This window comes from Grammomys surdaster, unplaced genomic scaffold (genome assembly GCF_004785775.1).
Source record: "Grammomys surdaster isolate TR1022 unplaced genomic scaffold, NIH_TR_1.0 366, whole genome shotgun sequence".
Lineage (NCBI taxonomy): Eukaryota > Metazoa > Chordata > Mammalia > Rodentia > Muridae > Grammomys > Grammomys surdaster.
In genome coordinates, this window is record NW_021604785.1 from 705171 (window position 1) to 719899 (window position 14729).

General features: G+C 45.6%; 1 protein-coding gene and 1 pseudogene across 1 annotated transcript in view; one reads left to right on the forward strand and one right to left on the reverse strand.

The window, feature by feature from the left end:
• CUNH10orf143 (chromosome unknown C10orf143 homolog) overlaps nucleotides 1-884 on the forward strand; it is a 35930-nt gene extending 35046 nt beyond the window's left edge. The window contains exon 4 of the mRNA XM_028780238.1: nucleotides 331-884. Within this exon, the coding sequence (XP_028636071.1) occupies nucleotides 331-360 (30 nt within the window). The 3' untranslated portion in view covers nucleotides 361-884. The remainder of the gene's footprint in view (nucleotides 1-330) is intronic.
• A 2191-nt stretch (nucleotides 885-3075) lies between these two features.
• LOC114631838 lies at nucleotides 3076-9975 on the reverse strand (annotated as a pseudogene).
• Between the last annotated feature and the right edge of the window lie 4754 nt (nucleotides 9976-14729).

The following is a 14729-nucleotide window of genomic DNA, read 5'->3' on the forward strand; positions in this document are numbered from 1 at the left end:
TGTGTGTGTGTGTGTGTGTGTGTGTGTGTGTGTGTGTGTGTGTGTGTTTCTCTCTGTCTCTCCCTCCCCTGTTAATATATTATTCCTATTATTTTAATTTTTGAAATGGAGTCTCACTGTGAGGGCCAGGGTGGCCTATAACTTATTCTGTAGCACAGGCTGGCCGTGCTCTTGTCATAGCTTCACATGTGCTGGGTTTATAAGCATGTGTCATCACACCCTGGCTAGCCCAGTTATTATAGTGTTCTCTGTGTTGGTGACTCTCTAACTGAAACCTGTTAATGAAATAGAGCGAATTAATGCTCACAATGTGTTCTTTCACCATTGCAGGGCCATTTTAACCATACCAGCAATCATTAGAAGATGCAAATGGGACGAAGGAAGATTCCAGTTGAGTTTGAATTCTCACACGATGGCCAGTGCACATCCCTTAACAGCTTGCCTGGGTACCCCCCTGTTCAAATGACAGCCAGGGCTCTCTGCAGAGGTTGTCTGCCTCTTAGGTAATCCACTGTCCTCTGTAGAAGGCCAGGAATATCCTGAGTGGGATGGTTCATCGAAGCCTCTTTTCTAATGTCTTCTGCTGGACAAGAAATTATCTAAGAGTCAGAAAATTCTGTATCAAACTACCCAGAGCCTCATAGCTCATGTAATCATTAGGCTCAGCTGGAGATCTCCCTGCCTATGGACTTTGGGTTGTTTCTGGACAGTACTGGGCTGCTCACATACTCTTTTTAATTAAAAGACTTATTTTTGTATTTTAAATGCTCTATAATCTTAAAGTGAATTTTGTTAAATGCTGATGTCCAATCAAGCTGTGTAATTCTCCAACTGATGTTATCAGGGACAGAACCCCATTTATATTAAAATGGAAATTGTGGATAGCTGTCTGGCTTCGGTGTGTTGTGTAACTCTGGAGACTGGCCTTGTTTTCCAGATCAGGAAGCTTCCTGAGCGGATGTCCTACAGAAATGACTGGATTATAAAACTGATTACATGTTGTTTAACTGGAAACTGGAGGTAGGCCCCAGCCCTGGCTTCAAGGTGTCCATTATTTTCTTTGCAACACATGGAAGAACCGAGTCTATACTAACCATGATGTGTGGTCATGGTGAGGCCCACACTGCAGAACGGGAACAGGGCAAACCAGGCTGCCAGAACTAGTGCAATGCTGTTAGTGAGAGAGGTGCTCCAACATCATAAGACATAGCTGTTAAACCAAGGAAGAAGCCAGCTCTGCAGCTGGCCTAGACATGGCAGCCCAATGCCCAAACAGCCAAGACTGAGAGACAGGTTGTGGTTTGTGATCTTATAGTATTGGAGGAAGATTGTTGTTGTTTATTTGTTTTGTTTTTCTAAAAAATGACATTAATTTTTATAAACAAATACAAACCTCCTAAGCTCCCATTTATTTTCATCTAGAAACTGCCCCCAAATTTATTGAAAGCGATGTCCATATTTTTGTGCTAGGCGTTTTTATGCTTGCAGAAGCACAGAGATCACCCAGGCTGTTTCTGTGTACCCAGCAGTCCCTCTGACCTTCATCTAGCCCATGAGAAACATCGCTGCTCCATGCTAGAACTCAGTAGACTCTGATTCTGTCTTCTGTCTACCTAAAAGTGTCATGAGTGACCTTAAGATTTTTAAAAAATTACATTCAATGTGTATATATGGATGAGTATGTATGTAATATAGTGTATATATATGGTGTATGTGTCTATGTGTGGGGCGTGTGTGTGTGCATACATACATATGTGTATGTGTGTGTCCAGACTATGTGTGGAAGTCAGAAGACAGCTTGCTAGAGCCAGTTCTCTCCTTCTACCATGTTGGACCTGGGGATCAAACTTAGGTGTCAGGTTTGGCAGCAAGCACCTTCACCCACTGAGCCATCTCTCCAGCCCAAGAAGTTCTTTAAGCCTTTCTCCTCATCTGTGTTGGATGGTGGTGACACACGGGATTTTCCATCAGCAGTGAAAGCAGCACATTCAGAGGGCCTGGGGAGTCTCCTGTGGCAACCATCTTTCCTGCTACATGTCCCTCCATGTCCTGTTTCTTCTGTGAAGCCAAGCTGGGGGAGATTACCAAAGGATTCAAGCCAGAGGGGTGAGGTGATGTGGGCCAGCTTGTAGAACGAGCATTTCATCTGAGATACCTGGAATTCTAGACTGGAGCAAGAACACGGAGGAGGTGACACTGAGCAGCACATGTGCTCTATTGTCATCTTCCCTTTAGAAACAGGTAGAGCTCTGATATCCCAGACTTTCGGCCTTCCCTGTTGATAGTTTCCTGTCCCAGCAGGAATCCACCTGTAGCTGTGCTAGCCTCGAGGAGTAGCATAGCTTGGCATTGCTTCTTACAGTTAACTCTGCCACCTTCACCATCCTCGCCCTCACCTTGACCCCACTTGCCCAGCTCTGTAATTCTCCCTCTTCATGACTGGCCACTGCTCCTTGGACCCAACCTCTCTCCTATAGACCATGCAGCTGTGAGGGTGTAGGGACACAGAGCATTTGGGTAACATCTTGTGTAAAATGCTTTGTGTATGAGCATAAAATAATTCATGGCAGAGGAACGAGAATAACAAGCCCACTTGTGGGAGATCATGGGTGTCAGTGGCCTGAAGCAACTCTTTGGTTCTAGCAAAATGTCACCTGATAAGTGTCTTTCACATCACCTGAATCATTATCATTTTCATGTAGGAAATGATGGTTTTATACATGAGGTGAAACTATAAATTTAGAACATACAGATAAGGCTTATCTCTATTACTCATCTTTAAAAAGTTATATGACTGGGCAGTGGTGGCCCATGCCTTTAATTCCAACATACAGGAGGTAGAGGCTGGTTGGTCTCTGAGTTAGAGGCCAGCCTGGTCTATAGATTGGGTTCCTGTCTTGAACAAATTACAAAAACTTTTTATGAATATCCAGTCAAAACCAATAGGGTGTCTCCTGAGATATTATCAATATAGATTCCAAGTTAGATTACACAGTTGTGTCCTTACCGTCCTGGAATATCCTCAGAAGGCTTTGTCATTGAACAGGAAACAAGAAACACCCTGAGTTCTTTCTTTCAAATGAAGAGGGGAAGGTGGGAATAGAAGAAAAATTTTAAACTTTGCCTTCTGTTTTTATGGCTTGAATTCTGTCTTCTGCCACCTCGGAAGCTTCTGCCACCTCCAAAGCTTCCCTGGCCTCTGCCACCAAGTCTGACTCTTCCTCCTCTGCCCCTACCTCAGCCACTTTTACCTGTAGCCTTGGTCTAGTCCAAGGTAACTTTCTTTCCATCAATTTTGCCATCTTCCATGGCCTCATTGGCAACTTTAGCATCTTTCCCACTGTTGAAATCTCTGGAAGACCCAGTCTCCTGATCACTGACTATTCTTGCATGAATGGAGCCCTCTAATGATTCTTTTATGGTCTCTTCAGGGGTTTCCTCAGACAGACCTTTGACAGAGTTTTGGATGGCTGACTTCTTGTATTAGGTGATCCCCTGGGTCCTTGTAACTCCAGCCTGATTGTTCTGCCCTCAATCTCCATTTTCCTACAGAAGTTTAAAGCTTTAGCATCTTCAAATGAAGCAAATTCTATAAACGCGTGCCCTTTAGATTTGCCATTTGGATTCTGGGGCACTTTGATAAAAGTTGCTTTCTCAAATACTTCCCGAAGAGTTTCTTCTGTTGTACTGTAGGAAAGTTTCTTTAAACCAGAGTTTTTGCTTCCCCACTTGCAAGTGCTTTTCCAGCTCTCCCTTGCCTTGTCTTTTCTCTGCCCATCAAGCTCCGCCCCCTGCTTTTCTTAGGACTTTTTCTCTCCGTTGATTTCTGCCTTGAACTCATGAGCGATCGATCCCTTTACCTGTCCCACCCTTGCTGACCAATCTCTGTGGAATCCTTAGCACTTCATTCATCCTCAGTGATGGTGAAAGACGATTTTGGCAAAAAGTGTTCTTGCAGCTCATACTTTCTTACTGTCTCTTTTGTTTGTTTGTTTTTCTACTTTAATCTTATTGCCAAACATTTGGTTTTTTTTTTTTTCAGATTTTTCTTTTTTTTTTTTATTGAATATTTTATTTACATTTCATATGTTGTCCCCTTACCCCATCCCCCACCCACCCGGGAACCCCCCATTCCCTTACCCCTCCTCCTCCTTCTCCATGGATGTAACCCCCACCTACCCCACCTCCACTCCCACTTCCCCACCCTCAAAATTCCCACCCCCTGGGGCGTCCAGCCTTCATGAGGTCAAGGATCTCATCTTCCACCTGTGCCCGGCAGGGCCCTCCACTCTTACATATTCAGCTGAAGCCCTGGATCCCTCCCTAAGTGCTCCCAGGCTGGTGGTTAGGACCCTAGGAGCTGTGGTTGGTTGGTATTGTTGGTCTCCTCATGGGGCCACAAACCCTTTCAGCTCCTTCAGTCCTCACGCCAAACATTTGTTAAACCAGTGAGTTTCAAGGCCTTTTCTTTAGCAGACTTAAAATTCACATACCCAAAGTTTGTAACTGTCTTAATTATCTAATATTCATATCAATAAAGACATGGGAGAGATAAACTGAGGTAAAAACCTGCTAGCTCAGGGAGGTGACTTTATTTTCTGAAGTATATATAAAATATTTACAAGCCTTATGCTACAGTTAAACTGCTAGCTCTTGAGAAATCTCTTTGTATTTGTCATTCCACCTAGCTAGTCTACCTTTCTCTTGAGTGTCTCCAAGCCCATGAGGGCTCCTTAGCTCTCTTTCCTAGAATACTGTTTTACCTGCGTCCTGCCTGATGCTTCTCTATTGTTCCTGTAAGCCCAAGGGAAAATCTCTCTGTCTTACCCAGAGCTCCTTCCATAAAGGCTTTTCCTAGCCAAAAGAGAGAGCTCTATCAGAGGTCCAACTGCTTATAAAAGAACTCTTTCCTTAACACTTGGCAGGCTGAACTGTAGGCTTACATTTTTCAAAAACCTACTTTAATAAGCGTTTTTAAACTCTTCAACCTCCCTTCTAGCCCATCTACCAGAGGTAGGGGAAAAGAAAAGTTAATAGGAAATGTGATGTGGACCTGTTTAGAAGTAGCTCTTTGGGGCTATTCCAGTCTTAATTGTCAGGGTATTGGTGGTCCAGTCCAAAACACCAAACATAAATCAGTAGCAGCAGCTCAGTCTAGAAGAAACCTTGAGGTTTCACCAAATCTACATGAGTCCAAGGAAGTAGCAAGAAGCAGCCAGAATACCACAAAAAATTCTCTGGCACTTTTCTCTGCACGAAGTCACAGCAAGCAAAGATCAGCAAAGAAAGCAAGACAAACCAATGCAAGAGTGTTATCTGCGAAGGCTAAAGTCAGTGAAGACCATCAAAGACCAGCGAAGAGTTGCAAGGCAAACCAATGGAAGAGCATCATCCACTGTCTGTTGGGTTATACCTACACTCTTTCCAAAAATCACATGTCTTCTCAAGTGTCTGAGCCAGCAAAACATCACATGCCCTTTTACCTGGCAGCTTCCAGATAAACACCCCATGTGTGTTCTCAGCAAAACATCCTCTCACAAGAGAGTTTTCAGAAAAAAAAAATCACATGACACAACTGAGTCTCCAACAAAACTAGAAAATCCCACTTCACTGAACCATGTCACTGTCATGGTGGGGCGGAGGGCTACAGGCCAGGTCAGTAGGGGCCGAACCTGGCAAAAATGGTGGGGTAGTTCACAGCCACCCAGCTGACTTTACCTCAGGTCAAAGAACACAAAACCTTTCCTAAGCAACTTGCCTTAAAATAGGCAGGAACTTTCCACTTTCAACATTCTTATGTATGGAAGATTTTAGAAGCACAACCAAACTACATCTCTTCAGGATACGTTCAACTGCATCTGACAAATATAATATCTAAGCTTGTATATTTTGCTAACAATTATGTTTTCTATGTACAACCATCAAATATCCTGTAACAAAATTTTCTATTTGTACCAGTTCTGACAGCAAGATCAGTTTTAGTAAAAAGTCTTTGGACAGTTTTTAACTCAGCAGCAGCAGATTTTCTAGGATTAAGGCTCCCAGTGAACAGGGGTTGCTCTGAGCTTTCTGTTTCTTGGCATCAGGAGCTTCTTTCTATTTGGTCATTTCCTTCTTTCATTTTCCAGGTGCTGCTATAACAGGCTCCTCTTCTTTCTCTTCTTCTTCATCATCATCGTTGTCATCATCATCATCTTCATCGTCCTCATGGCCATGTTCTTGGCTTTCATAGGAACAACTTTTACAGGAGCTCTTTCCCATTTGCCCAATATGATCTTTGTAGCATCTTCTTCAGCGCCATCTTCCTCCTCATCTCCCTCCTCCTCCTCATCCTACATCCTCTGAGGCAGGAGCAGCAACTGCTGCTTTCTCTGGTTTCACTGCTTTCACAAGTGGCAGCTCAAGTGAATCCTCTTCCTCATCTTCATCCTCATCACCCTTATCCTCATCCTTGTCACTGTCTTCCTCCTTGGCGTCCTTACTGTACTTAGCCCCCTCAGTGGGAGTGACAGCTTTCCTTTTTAACAGGGGTTGCTACCAATGCTTTTGCATGTATAGCATCTTTCTTTCTTGTTTGTGAAAATGATTACCTTCCTTACTGGGGTTTTTTGCCTGCTTTTTGAGGGATGACTACTTCCTCTCCACTACCATCATCTTCACTGTCTCCCACCCCCTTTCGGGGAGGAGCCATTTTCTTGGTGTCACTGTGATGTTTACTGGCCTTTGTGAGTTCCACAATGATGGCAGGTTATGACTACAGCATGTATGGTGAGTGAGCAGTGCGGAAAAGCCTAGAGAAGCTCAGGCAACTCCTATGGCAAGCAGCTGAGGACAGTGAAGACACTGGAGCACATACAACTGAATGCCAGCTACAGCTAGCACCTGAGGCAGAAGATGCCAATGCCATCTTAAAAGGCAGCAGGCGGTCCTTCTTAAGCAGGCCTCACTTGGCCAGCCCTATGCTATGCGCCCCGGGTGTGCCCTGCTGCTTGTGGGTATATGTGGAGCCAACAAAGAGGTATGCTGATAGATGCTTCTTCAACTCTGGAAGTCCCTGGAGGTGGGGCCTGCTGGGGGTGTCCAGGTCAGCTGTCCTCACACAGCTTGCTCTCCCTGCCAGGTACCTTTTCAGCACCACAGGTACTAAGCACAGCTCATTAGCCAATAGGCAGAACCTGTACAGATTTCACTAAGCTGGCCTTCCTGCCACCCCATGAGGAGCGTGAAATGGGATTACCCTTTCCCAGTGCTTCATTGTTTCTCTGTCAAGAAAAGGAGAGAGACATTTCTTTCCACCCAAGGAAACACTGGGCATTTGTGTGTGTGCCATTAGATAAGTTCTCGTTTGTTTCTTTAATTTGCCACGGTTGGGTTTTACATTAGGATAAAAGTATGAAAGTATACAAACCTTTAAGCATGTCTGAAAGTCAGTTGATGCAATTTCTAAACCAACAACTTGAAAACATTCGCCCCAGAAAGTTTGAGCATGTTAAATCCTTAACAGAGAAGGCCACGTGAACACCATTCAGGCTGCTTCACCTAAAACGCAATTGTTTCCACTTCTTCTGTGTGCGTGTGTGCGTGTGTGTGTGTGTGTGTGTGTGTGTGTGTACACCTGCTTGCCTGTGGTGACTGGAGGTCAAGCTCAGGTGTCATTCCTCAAGAGACCACTGAACCTGGAGCTTGCTGTATTAGCTAGCCTTGCTGGACAGAGAGCCCCTGAGATCCATCTGTCCTCACTCCCTACACACTTAGGTTATGGACACCTGCTGCCAACCCAACTTTTACGTGAAAGCTGGAGATAGGAACTCGGGTCTTCAAGCTTGCTCCGTGTGGTAGTTTGATTAGTAATGGCCCCCATAGATTCATGTATGAGTGCTTGGCTCATAGATGTGGCCTTGTAGGAGCAAGTGTGTCACCGTGGAGGAAGGCTTTGAGGTCTTACAAGCTCAAGTCTGCCAGTGTGAAGCAGTCTCCTCCTGCTGCCTGCAGACCAAGATGGAGAACTCCCAGCTCCTTTTCCAGCACCATGTCTGCCTGCACACTGCCATGCTTCCTGCCACGATGACAATGGACTAAATCTGAAACCGAAAGCCAGTCCCAGTGAAATGTTTTCCTTTATCAGAGTTACTGTGGTCATGATGTCTCTTCACAGCAATAAAACCCAAAGTAAGACATTCAGCAAGTCTTGGCCCACTGAGTTGTCTCCTCACTCCTATCATGATCATTTTTAAAACCTCAAGTTGATGATTCTGCTTATTTCTTGAATTTCCCAATATTCTAAACAAATTCTTTCATAATTCATTTGAATTAGCAGAAAAAAATCTAATCTCAAGGATTGAGAATGTCTTCTCAAATCCCTCAAAGTTAATGATGACCATTGATAACCCATGGCATTTAAAGACATATGGGAAAATAGCTATGTAAGCCTTTCAAGCTTGTGTGTGTGTGTGTGTGTGTGTGTGTGTGTGTGTGTGTCTGTGTCTGTGTCTGTGTGTGTCTGTGTGTATACAGATGCCGTGTGTGTGGAGGTCAGAGGACAGCTTTGGGGGGCCTCCTCTCCTTTCACATTTTCCGTGGTCTTCCGAGACTGAACTCAGGTTCTTGGGCTTGTTCAGCAAGACCTTTTGCCCTTCTGAGCCATCTTGCTGGTTCTGTTTAAGTCTCTGAGCCCATTTTTAGTCAGGCTATTGTGTTTTGGGTATTGAGTTCTGTGAATTTCTTGCCTAGTCAGTAATCCTGCCTCACATCTGTTAGCAATAGCATCTCTGCATCTGGGTGTCCTCTGTACTTCTAATTCTAATTACTGTTACTGGTGGAAACTTTCACTTGTCTGATTTACTCTTGTTGCTTGTGCTTTGAGGCTTCATGTGTCTCTGCTGTCATTGCCAGGAGACATGCCCAGAATCCAGCCCCCTTTGTGCAGAGTCTGTCTCAGTCTGTCATCTTCCCTTCCCTTCCCTCCCCTCCCCTCCTCTCCTCTTTTCTTTCTTTCTATCAAGGTATGATAAAGATCCAGTTGTTTCTTCTACTATGTGTGCATCCAGTTTTCCTGATTTTATTTGTTGGCAAGGCTGGTGTGGTGGTTTGAACATGCTTGGCCGATAGGAATGTCACTATTAGAAGATAAGGTCTTGTTGAAGTAGATGTGGCCTTACTTGAGGAAGTGCGTCACTGTGAAGGGCGGGCTTTGAGGTTGCCTAGTGATCTAGCTATGCCCAGTGTGGAAGAAGAGATCAAGATGTAGACCTCTCAGCTCCTTCTCCAGCACCATGTCAGCCTGGACACTGACGTGCTTCCTGCCATGATGATAATGGGCTAAACCTCTGAACTTGTAAGTCAGCCCCAATAAAGCATTATTTTTATAAAAGTTGCCTTGGTCATGGTATCTTTTCACAGCAATGAAACCCTAAGACTGCTGGCCTTTCTACATTTTTTACAATATGTCCTATCATTGAAGTTTGTCTTGTCATACCTAGGTGGGTAAATCTAGGTAACATTATTCTAAGTGAAAGAAGCCATTCACAGGCAAATACTACATGTTGTCAGGCACATGTAGAATCTAAAAAGGTTGAGTTCAGAGAGGCGGGGTGTAGAGTGATGACTGCCAAGGACTGGATCTGTGTGGGATGGTGGTTAAGGTACATAGTTTTCATTATGGAAGATGAGTTAAGTCTAATGTTCTGGTGTGCAGCATCATGACTGTAGGTAACAAATCATATCACATGGGGAGCAATCTGAGAAGAGAATAGATGTCCAGGCAAGTGCGCTCATCATGGAGTAAGTAATGCCTGGCAATCACAAGGACCTTGCTTCCATCCTGAATGTGGAAAAGCAAGGGAAGGAGGGAATACTTCAACAAGGGATCCTCAGATGCAGGAGGTCTGGCCTTCCCAGGGGCACCCTGGCCTGCAGCACACCAAGCTGGCCTCACCTTGGCTGGCAGGACCCTCCAGACACTACCCTGGCTGGCATGCTTGTTCTGAGATGAGTAAGGAAGTTGCATTGGTTTCAGGAGGCCTCATGGCCTGGGCTATGCCATCCATTTCTATCCATTGTATATACCACTACTGGTCCCCCCAGGATCACAGAGGGGCTGCCACACAACCCTCTCTGCTTCAAAGTACCTGTCTCTCCAGACCTCCTCATGGGATAGTTTAACTGTGGGTTGGGACAAGATATATGACATCCACTACTTAGCTCCAGGCACACTACACCTGACATTGCAAAGTGAAGCTGTAGGCACAGGTTGGAGTTTGGTCCATCCTGGCCTTACCCCAAGTGATACCTTTGGGACAGACATCCATTGCTTAGAATCCAGAAGTCTCAGAGGCCATCTGTGGCCTTGCACATTCCTTCTCAGAAATGGGGTAGGTTAAGGTAATGTCTTCAGAGCTGTTTCTTCCTCTCAGGAGCTTTAAAACCAGGCTTGGACCATAGAGTTAGAGAATGGCTCTTGGAGACTGAAAATGACCAAGATCTCTATGAAGTTTTTGCTTCCCCCGGTCCTCACGAGTCTGAACTTTGTCTGATTTAATGATATGCATTGCTGGTTAGCTGCTCTGACCAGAGCAACTGAGAGAGGCCATGGGTCCCAAACTAGAGACCAAGATAATAACAGGGGTGTTAGGATGACCACAGGTGTTAGATCTGGGAGCAGGGTCATCTGTTTCCATGCCATTTGCCTACCCTGCCAGTAGGGGGAGGCAGGAGGTGCTGAGGCCATGCTGAAGGTATAGACAACTACAAGACTTAGGCTGACAGATTGAATACTCCATTTGTCCCGGGGTGGCTTTGACAGAGCTACTCTGCCAGCTCTGGCCTGCAGAAAAGAAGCACACCTGTTCTCTGGGAAGTACCATGTGATTTTCCTGGTACTGAGTTGTGGGTGGTGGTGCTCATAGCAGATCTTTACATAAAAGACATGTATGGGGAGACATGCCATCCTTGGCATCCTATTAAGTGCTCAGTCCTCCCTATAGTCTCTCCATGCCCCTACTCAGATGCCAGGATGAAAGGGTGAGAGCATGGACTGCTTTTCTTCTTCTTAGCAGCAACATGAGTTAAAGGGTACATGCTAACCCTTGTCACCGGAAGCCAGTGCTTCCACCATCTCCCTCCATGGACTAACTTTCTTCTTCTTCATCACAGTGTCACGGGGGCTCCTGCCAGTCCCAACCCAGCTTCGTTGATGAAAGCAGGAAGGCTCAAGAAGCTGAAGGATGCACATCTTGCCCTCCAAGATCACATTTGTGTAGTATGGGTGTCAGTCTCCAGGATCCACATGCATATCAGAAGGAGATTAGGTGAAGCTCAGAGCCCTGGCGTGACAGCCAGGTGACATGGTTGATAGAAGACATCAGTTCTGTGCAGATACCTGGATAAAATGTGCACACCTTTCCTTGCAATGACTAGAGCATATGATAATAAAAGTGACTGTGTGTTGGTGTGCACATACACCTGAGAGGGATTCAGACATCCCCCTGGCTAGTAAGGTAAGGTGTCCTCTCTGGGGCATGTGACAGGCACTTTGTAGGTAGGCCGCTCTGCACAGGTGCATTGATCTATGTGAAACAGGTGAGGGACCACACAGCAGGTACAGCCTGGGGTGTGGGGGTGTCACTCAGCTCAGCTGCAGTGTGGGTGGCTGGCAGAGGCATCCTCGCCCTTGTGACTCACAGGGAGACGACAGCTTTACATATTTAAGAGGAGCATGGCCGGTTTCTTATCTGAAGTATGCTTCCCCGGAGAGACCACCACCATTTGATCTATTTTTGATTAAAATGTAAAAATTAAAAATTAAATCAAATGGTGGTATAACTCCTCGGGGAGAACACACTTCAGTTATGAAGTATTCCCCGTAGCAACCTTGGGACTCTTACGGCAGCATTGTCTCATCTGTAGGTGGTCTTTTTATGTCACACGTAATTAAAATGAATTGCAATGAGATCCAGCGACTACTGCCTTCTGTGTGACGACCTGCGGCTGGGGCTTCCCAAGCAGGTCCCCAGGGGCGTAGCCTCAGTGGTGAACTTTGTGGTAGTGATGGGGAATCTAAGGGTGCCAGGCTTGAGGGAGGAAGGGACACCCTCAGCACACCCCAGTACCTTTACTTGTAACTGGTTCTGCCAGAGATGGTGTGGTCAGATCTAGGAAATGTGCCACCAGAATCTAATCTGTAGCCGCTCTATGTCTAAACACTTGGCTGCTTCAGTATAGGGAAAGGGTGAGTGACAGGCTTGGGGACAGGACTACAGCTCCACCCCAGGACAGCGTTTGGGTTGGTTTCACACCTAGTGGACTAGGCAGGTCTAGATATGGTTCCTGAGTCACATGTGCAGTTGTGTGGTTGGTCATGCTGTGGCCACCTGACACCTTCTTGGCTGCATTTGTGTTTTGAAATCAGCTTTGCATGTGCTGCTAGAGAATCAAACCCTTCTGGAACACAAAACCCTTGCTCTACTTCTACGTGCTGGTACATATCACTAAGGCATTTCTTGGGGGGAAAAAGTGTGTGTGTTTGTGTGTGTGTGCATGTGTGTGTGTGTGTGATATGCCTGTGCATGGATGTGTGTGTGTGTGTCACAGCAAGTGTGTTGAGATCAGAGGACAACTTTGCGGAGTTGCTTCTCTCCTTCCATCTATGTAGGATCTGGGAATTGAACTTGGGTCATGAGACATCCATAGCAAGCGCTTTTACACACTGATCCCTCTTGCTAGAACTGCTAAGGCACTTCTGCTGGCAACATCCGCACGTAGAATCCATCCCTGGATTGTGAAGCTGGCCAAGACACACCTCCAGAAGAGCCTGTGATTTTTGAGGCAGATTTGTTGGCAGAAGGGCTAGATCTGACCTGGTTGTCTGCTTTAGGGCCCTGTGGTCTGTCTGGCAGCAAGGACGTGTCCTTCCATTCAGAGCCAGTTTGGATTTTTAGGAGCCAAAGAATTCACATCCCTGCATTTGTGATTCTGCAGCTGGGTACAATTTGAAGCTCTGAGCAAGGCTTTGCCCAGAATTAGCAGGAGCCCAACATGCAGCTGAGCTCAAAGAAGCCCCTCCCTTCCCCTGTGCTGATCTCCATCTTCAGGACCAGGCCCATCTACCTGGCAGGTAGAAGGGAAAGGGAGGAAAGAGGAGAGGGGGAGGAAGTGGAATCCCTCAGCATCAGATGGAGGTGTCATTGTAGGCTCCAACCTTCTTTCCAGCTCTGGAAATCACTGTGCCATTTCTCTAGTCTCTGTGGCAATCTTGCCCTCCTGTAGTGGGTGGCCTGGTTCCCAGCCCATGACAGCTCAGTCACTCCACTGGGACAGCCCACCTGCTCTCTCAGCCTCCTCTCCACCAAGCCTCCTGCTGTAATCCCTGTGGCTAATTCTCAGTCATGTCCTCTGTCAAAGTGCCATGCAGGCCAGATGTTGGCTCTGTCTCAGGCTAGAGTTCTTCCTGTTTCTCAGTCTCCCCCTGACCCCAGCTTCCCCATCTCTCTAGTCTCCACATTGCTCCTCCTCTGCTTTTCCCTCCCTCTGCCTTTCATTGCCACAGACCGCCAAAACCTGTGGGTTCTGTCAAGGTCACATAGGAATTAGAAAGTCACCAAGCTCTCCCCTGGGTTAGACAGACCCCATTGTTCTGCAAAGATGAGTTATGAACGGGTAGGACACATGTGTGGAGACATGGCGTCTTCTGGAAGACTGACCTATGTTCAGGTTTTGGGCTTCAGGGGCCTGCCCAACGCATGGTGTGTAGGAGTGCTCCTATGGGAACTTCTCATCTTTTTCTTGTCTATGTATGTGCTGGGTTTGGGATGAAAGAGTGGAGCCCTAAGTCAACAGGACTGTTTGGAGAGACTTTCTGATTGTTGTCTTAGTGTAACACTGAGGAGCCTCAGAGCAAAGCAGTACAGGTGATAGGGTGCCCTCTGCCTCATAGGAGGCATGCATGCCAGTCTTGGTAGAAGGGGTATTAGAAGGTTCTCAATTTTGGTGCCTTATGGGTGGCCTTGGGAGGAGTCTTAGGGTTGATATGTTTCCTATCCGATAACTCCTTCAATTTAGCTTTAAGATTTTAACAATTTTCTTAGAATTTCTAAAACTATCAATACATTATAAATATTGATAATCTGTTATAAGTAGCTTAACTCCTAAACATCACTATTTTGAAAAAAAAAAAAAAAGAATCACAATAGGTAGATGCTTTGAAAATCCAAACACACTCAAAACCAGGGGCCAGGGAGATGGCTCAGTAAGTAAAGGCACTTACAGCCAAGGCTGGGGACCTGAGCTTCATTCTCAGAATGCACATGGTAGAAGGAGAGAGAATCCACTCCTGCCAGTTGTCCTTCGACCTCCATATGCACACTATGGTGTACAAATATCTACTCTTCTAACTCTTTGTTCCCTCCATAAATAAATAAATAAAGTGTGTGTGTGTGTGTGTGTGTGTGTGTGTGTGTGGTGTTAAGCAACTAAATGAGCTATGACCACCTTGCCAGGGCTCATATGAGCCTTTTGCTGGTCTGTTCCCTCTCCTTTCTAGATTTTTTCCTAGACTGTGTCAAGACAATATTGTTTTGATCCTTTCTAAAAGACTTTAGTATGCATCTCCAACAAATATGAATATTTGACATAAATTACCCATTGTCACTTGTAACAAAACAAAATTACTTGTAACAAAACAAAACAAAAACCCACCACCAACAACAACTGATGTCTGCTTAGCATAATCCCAT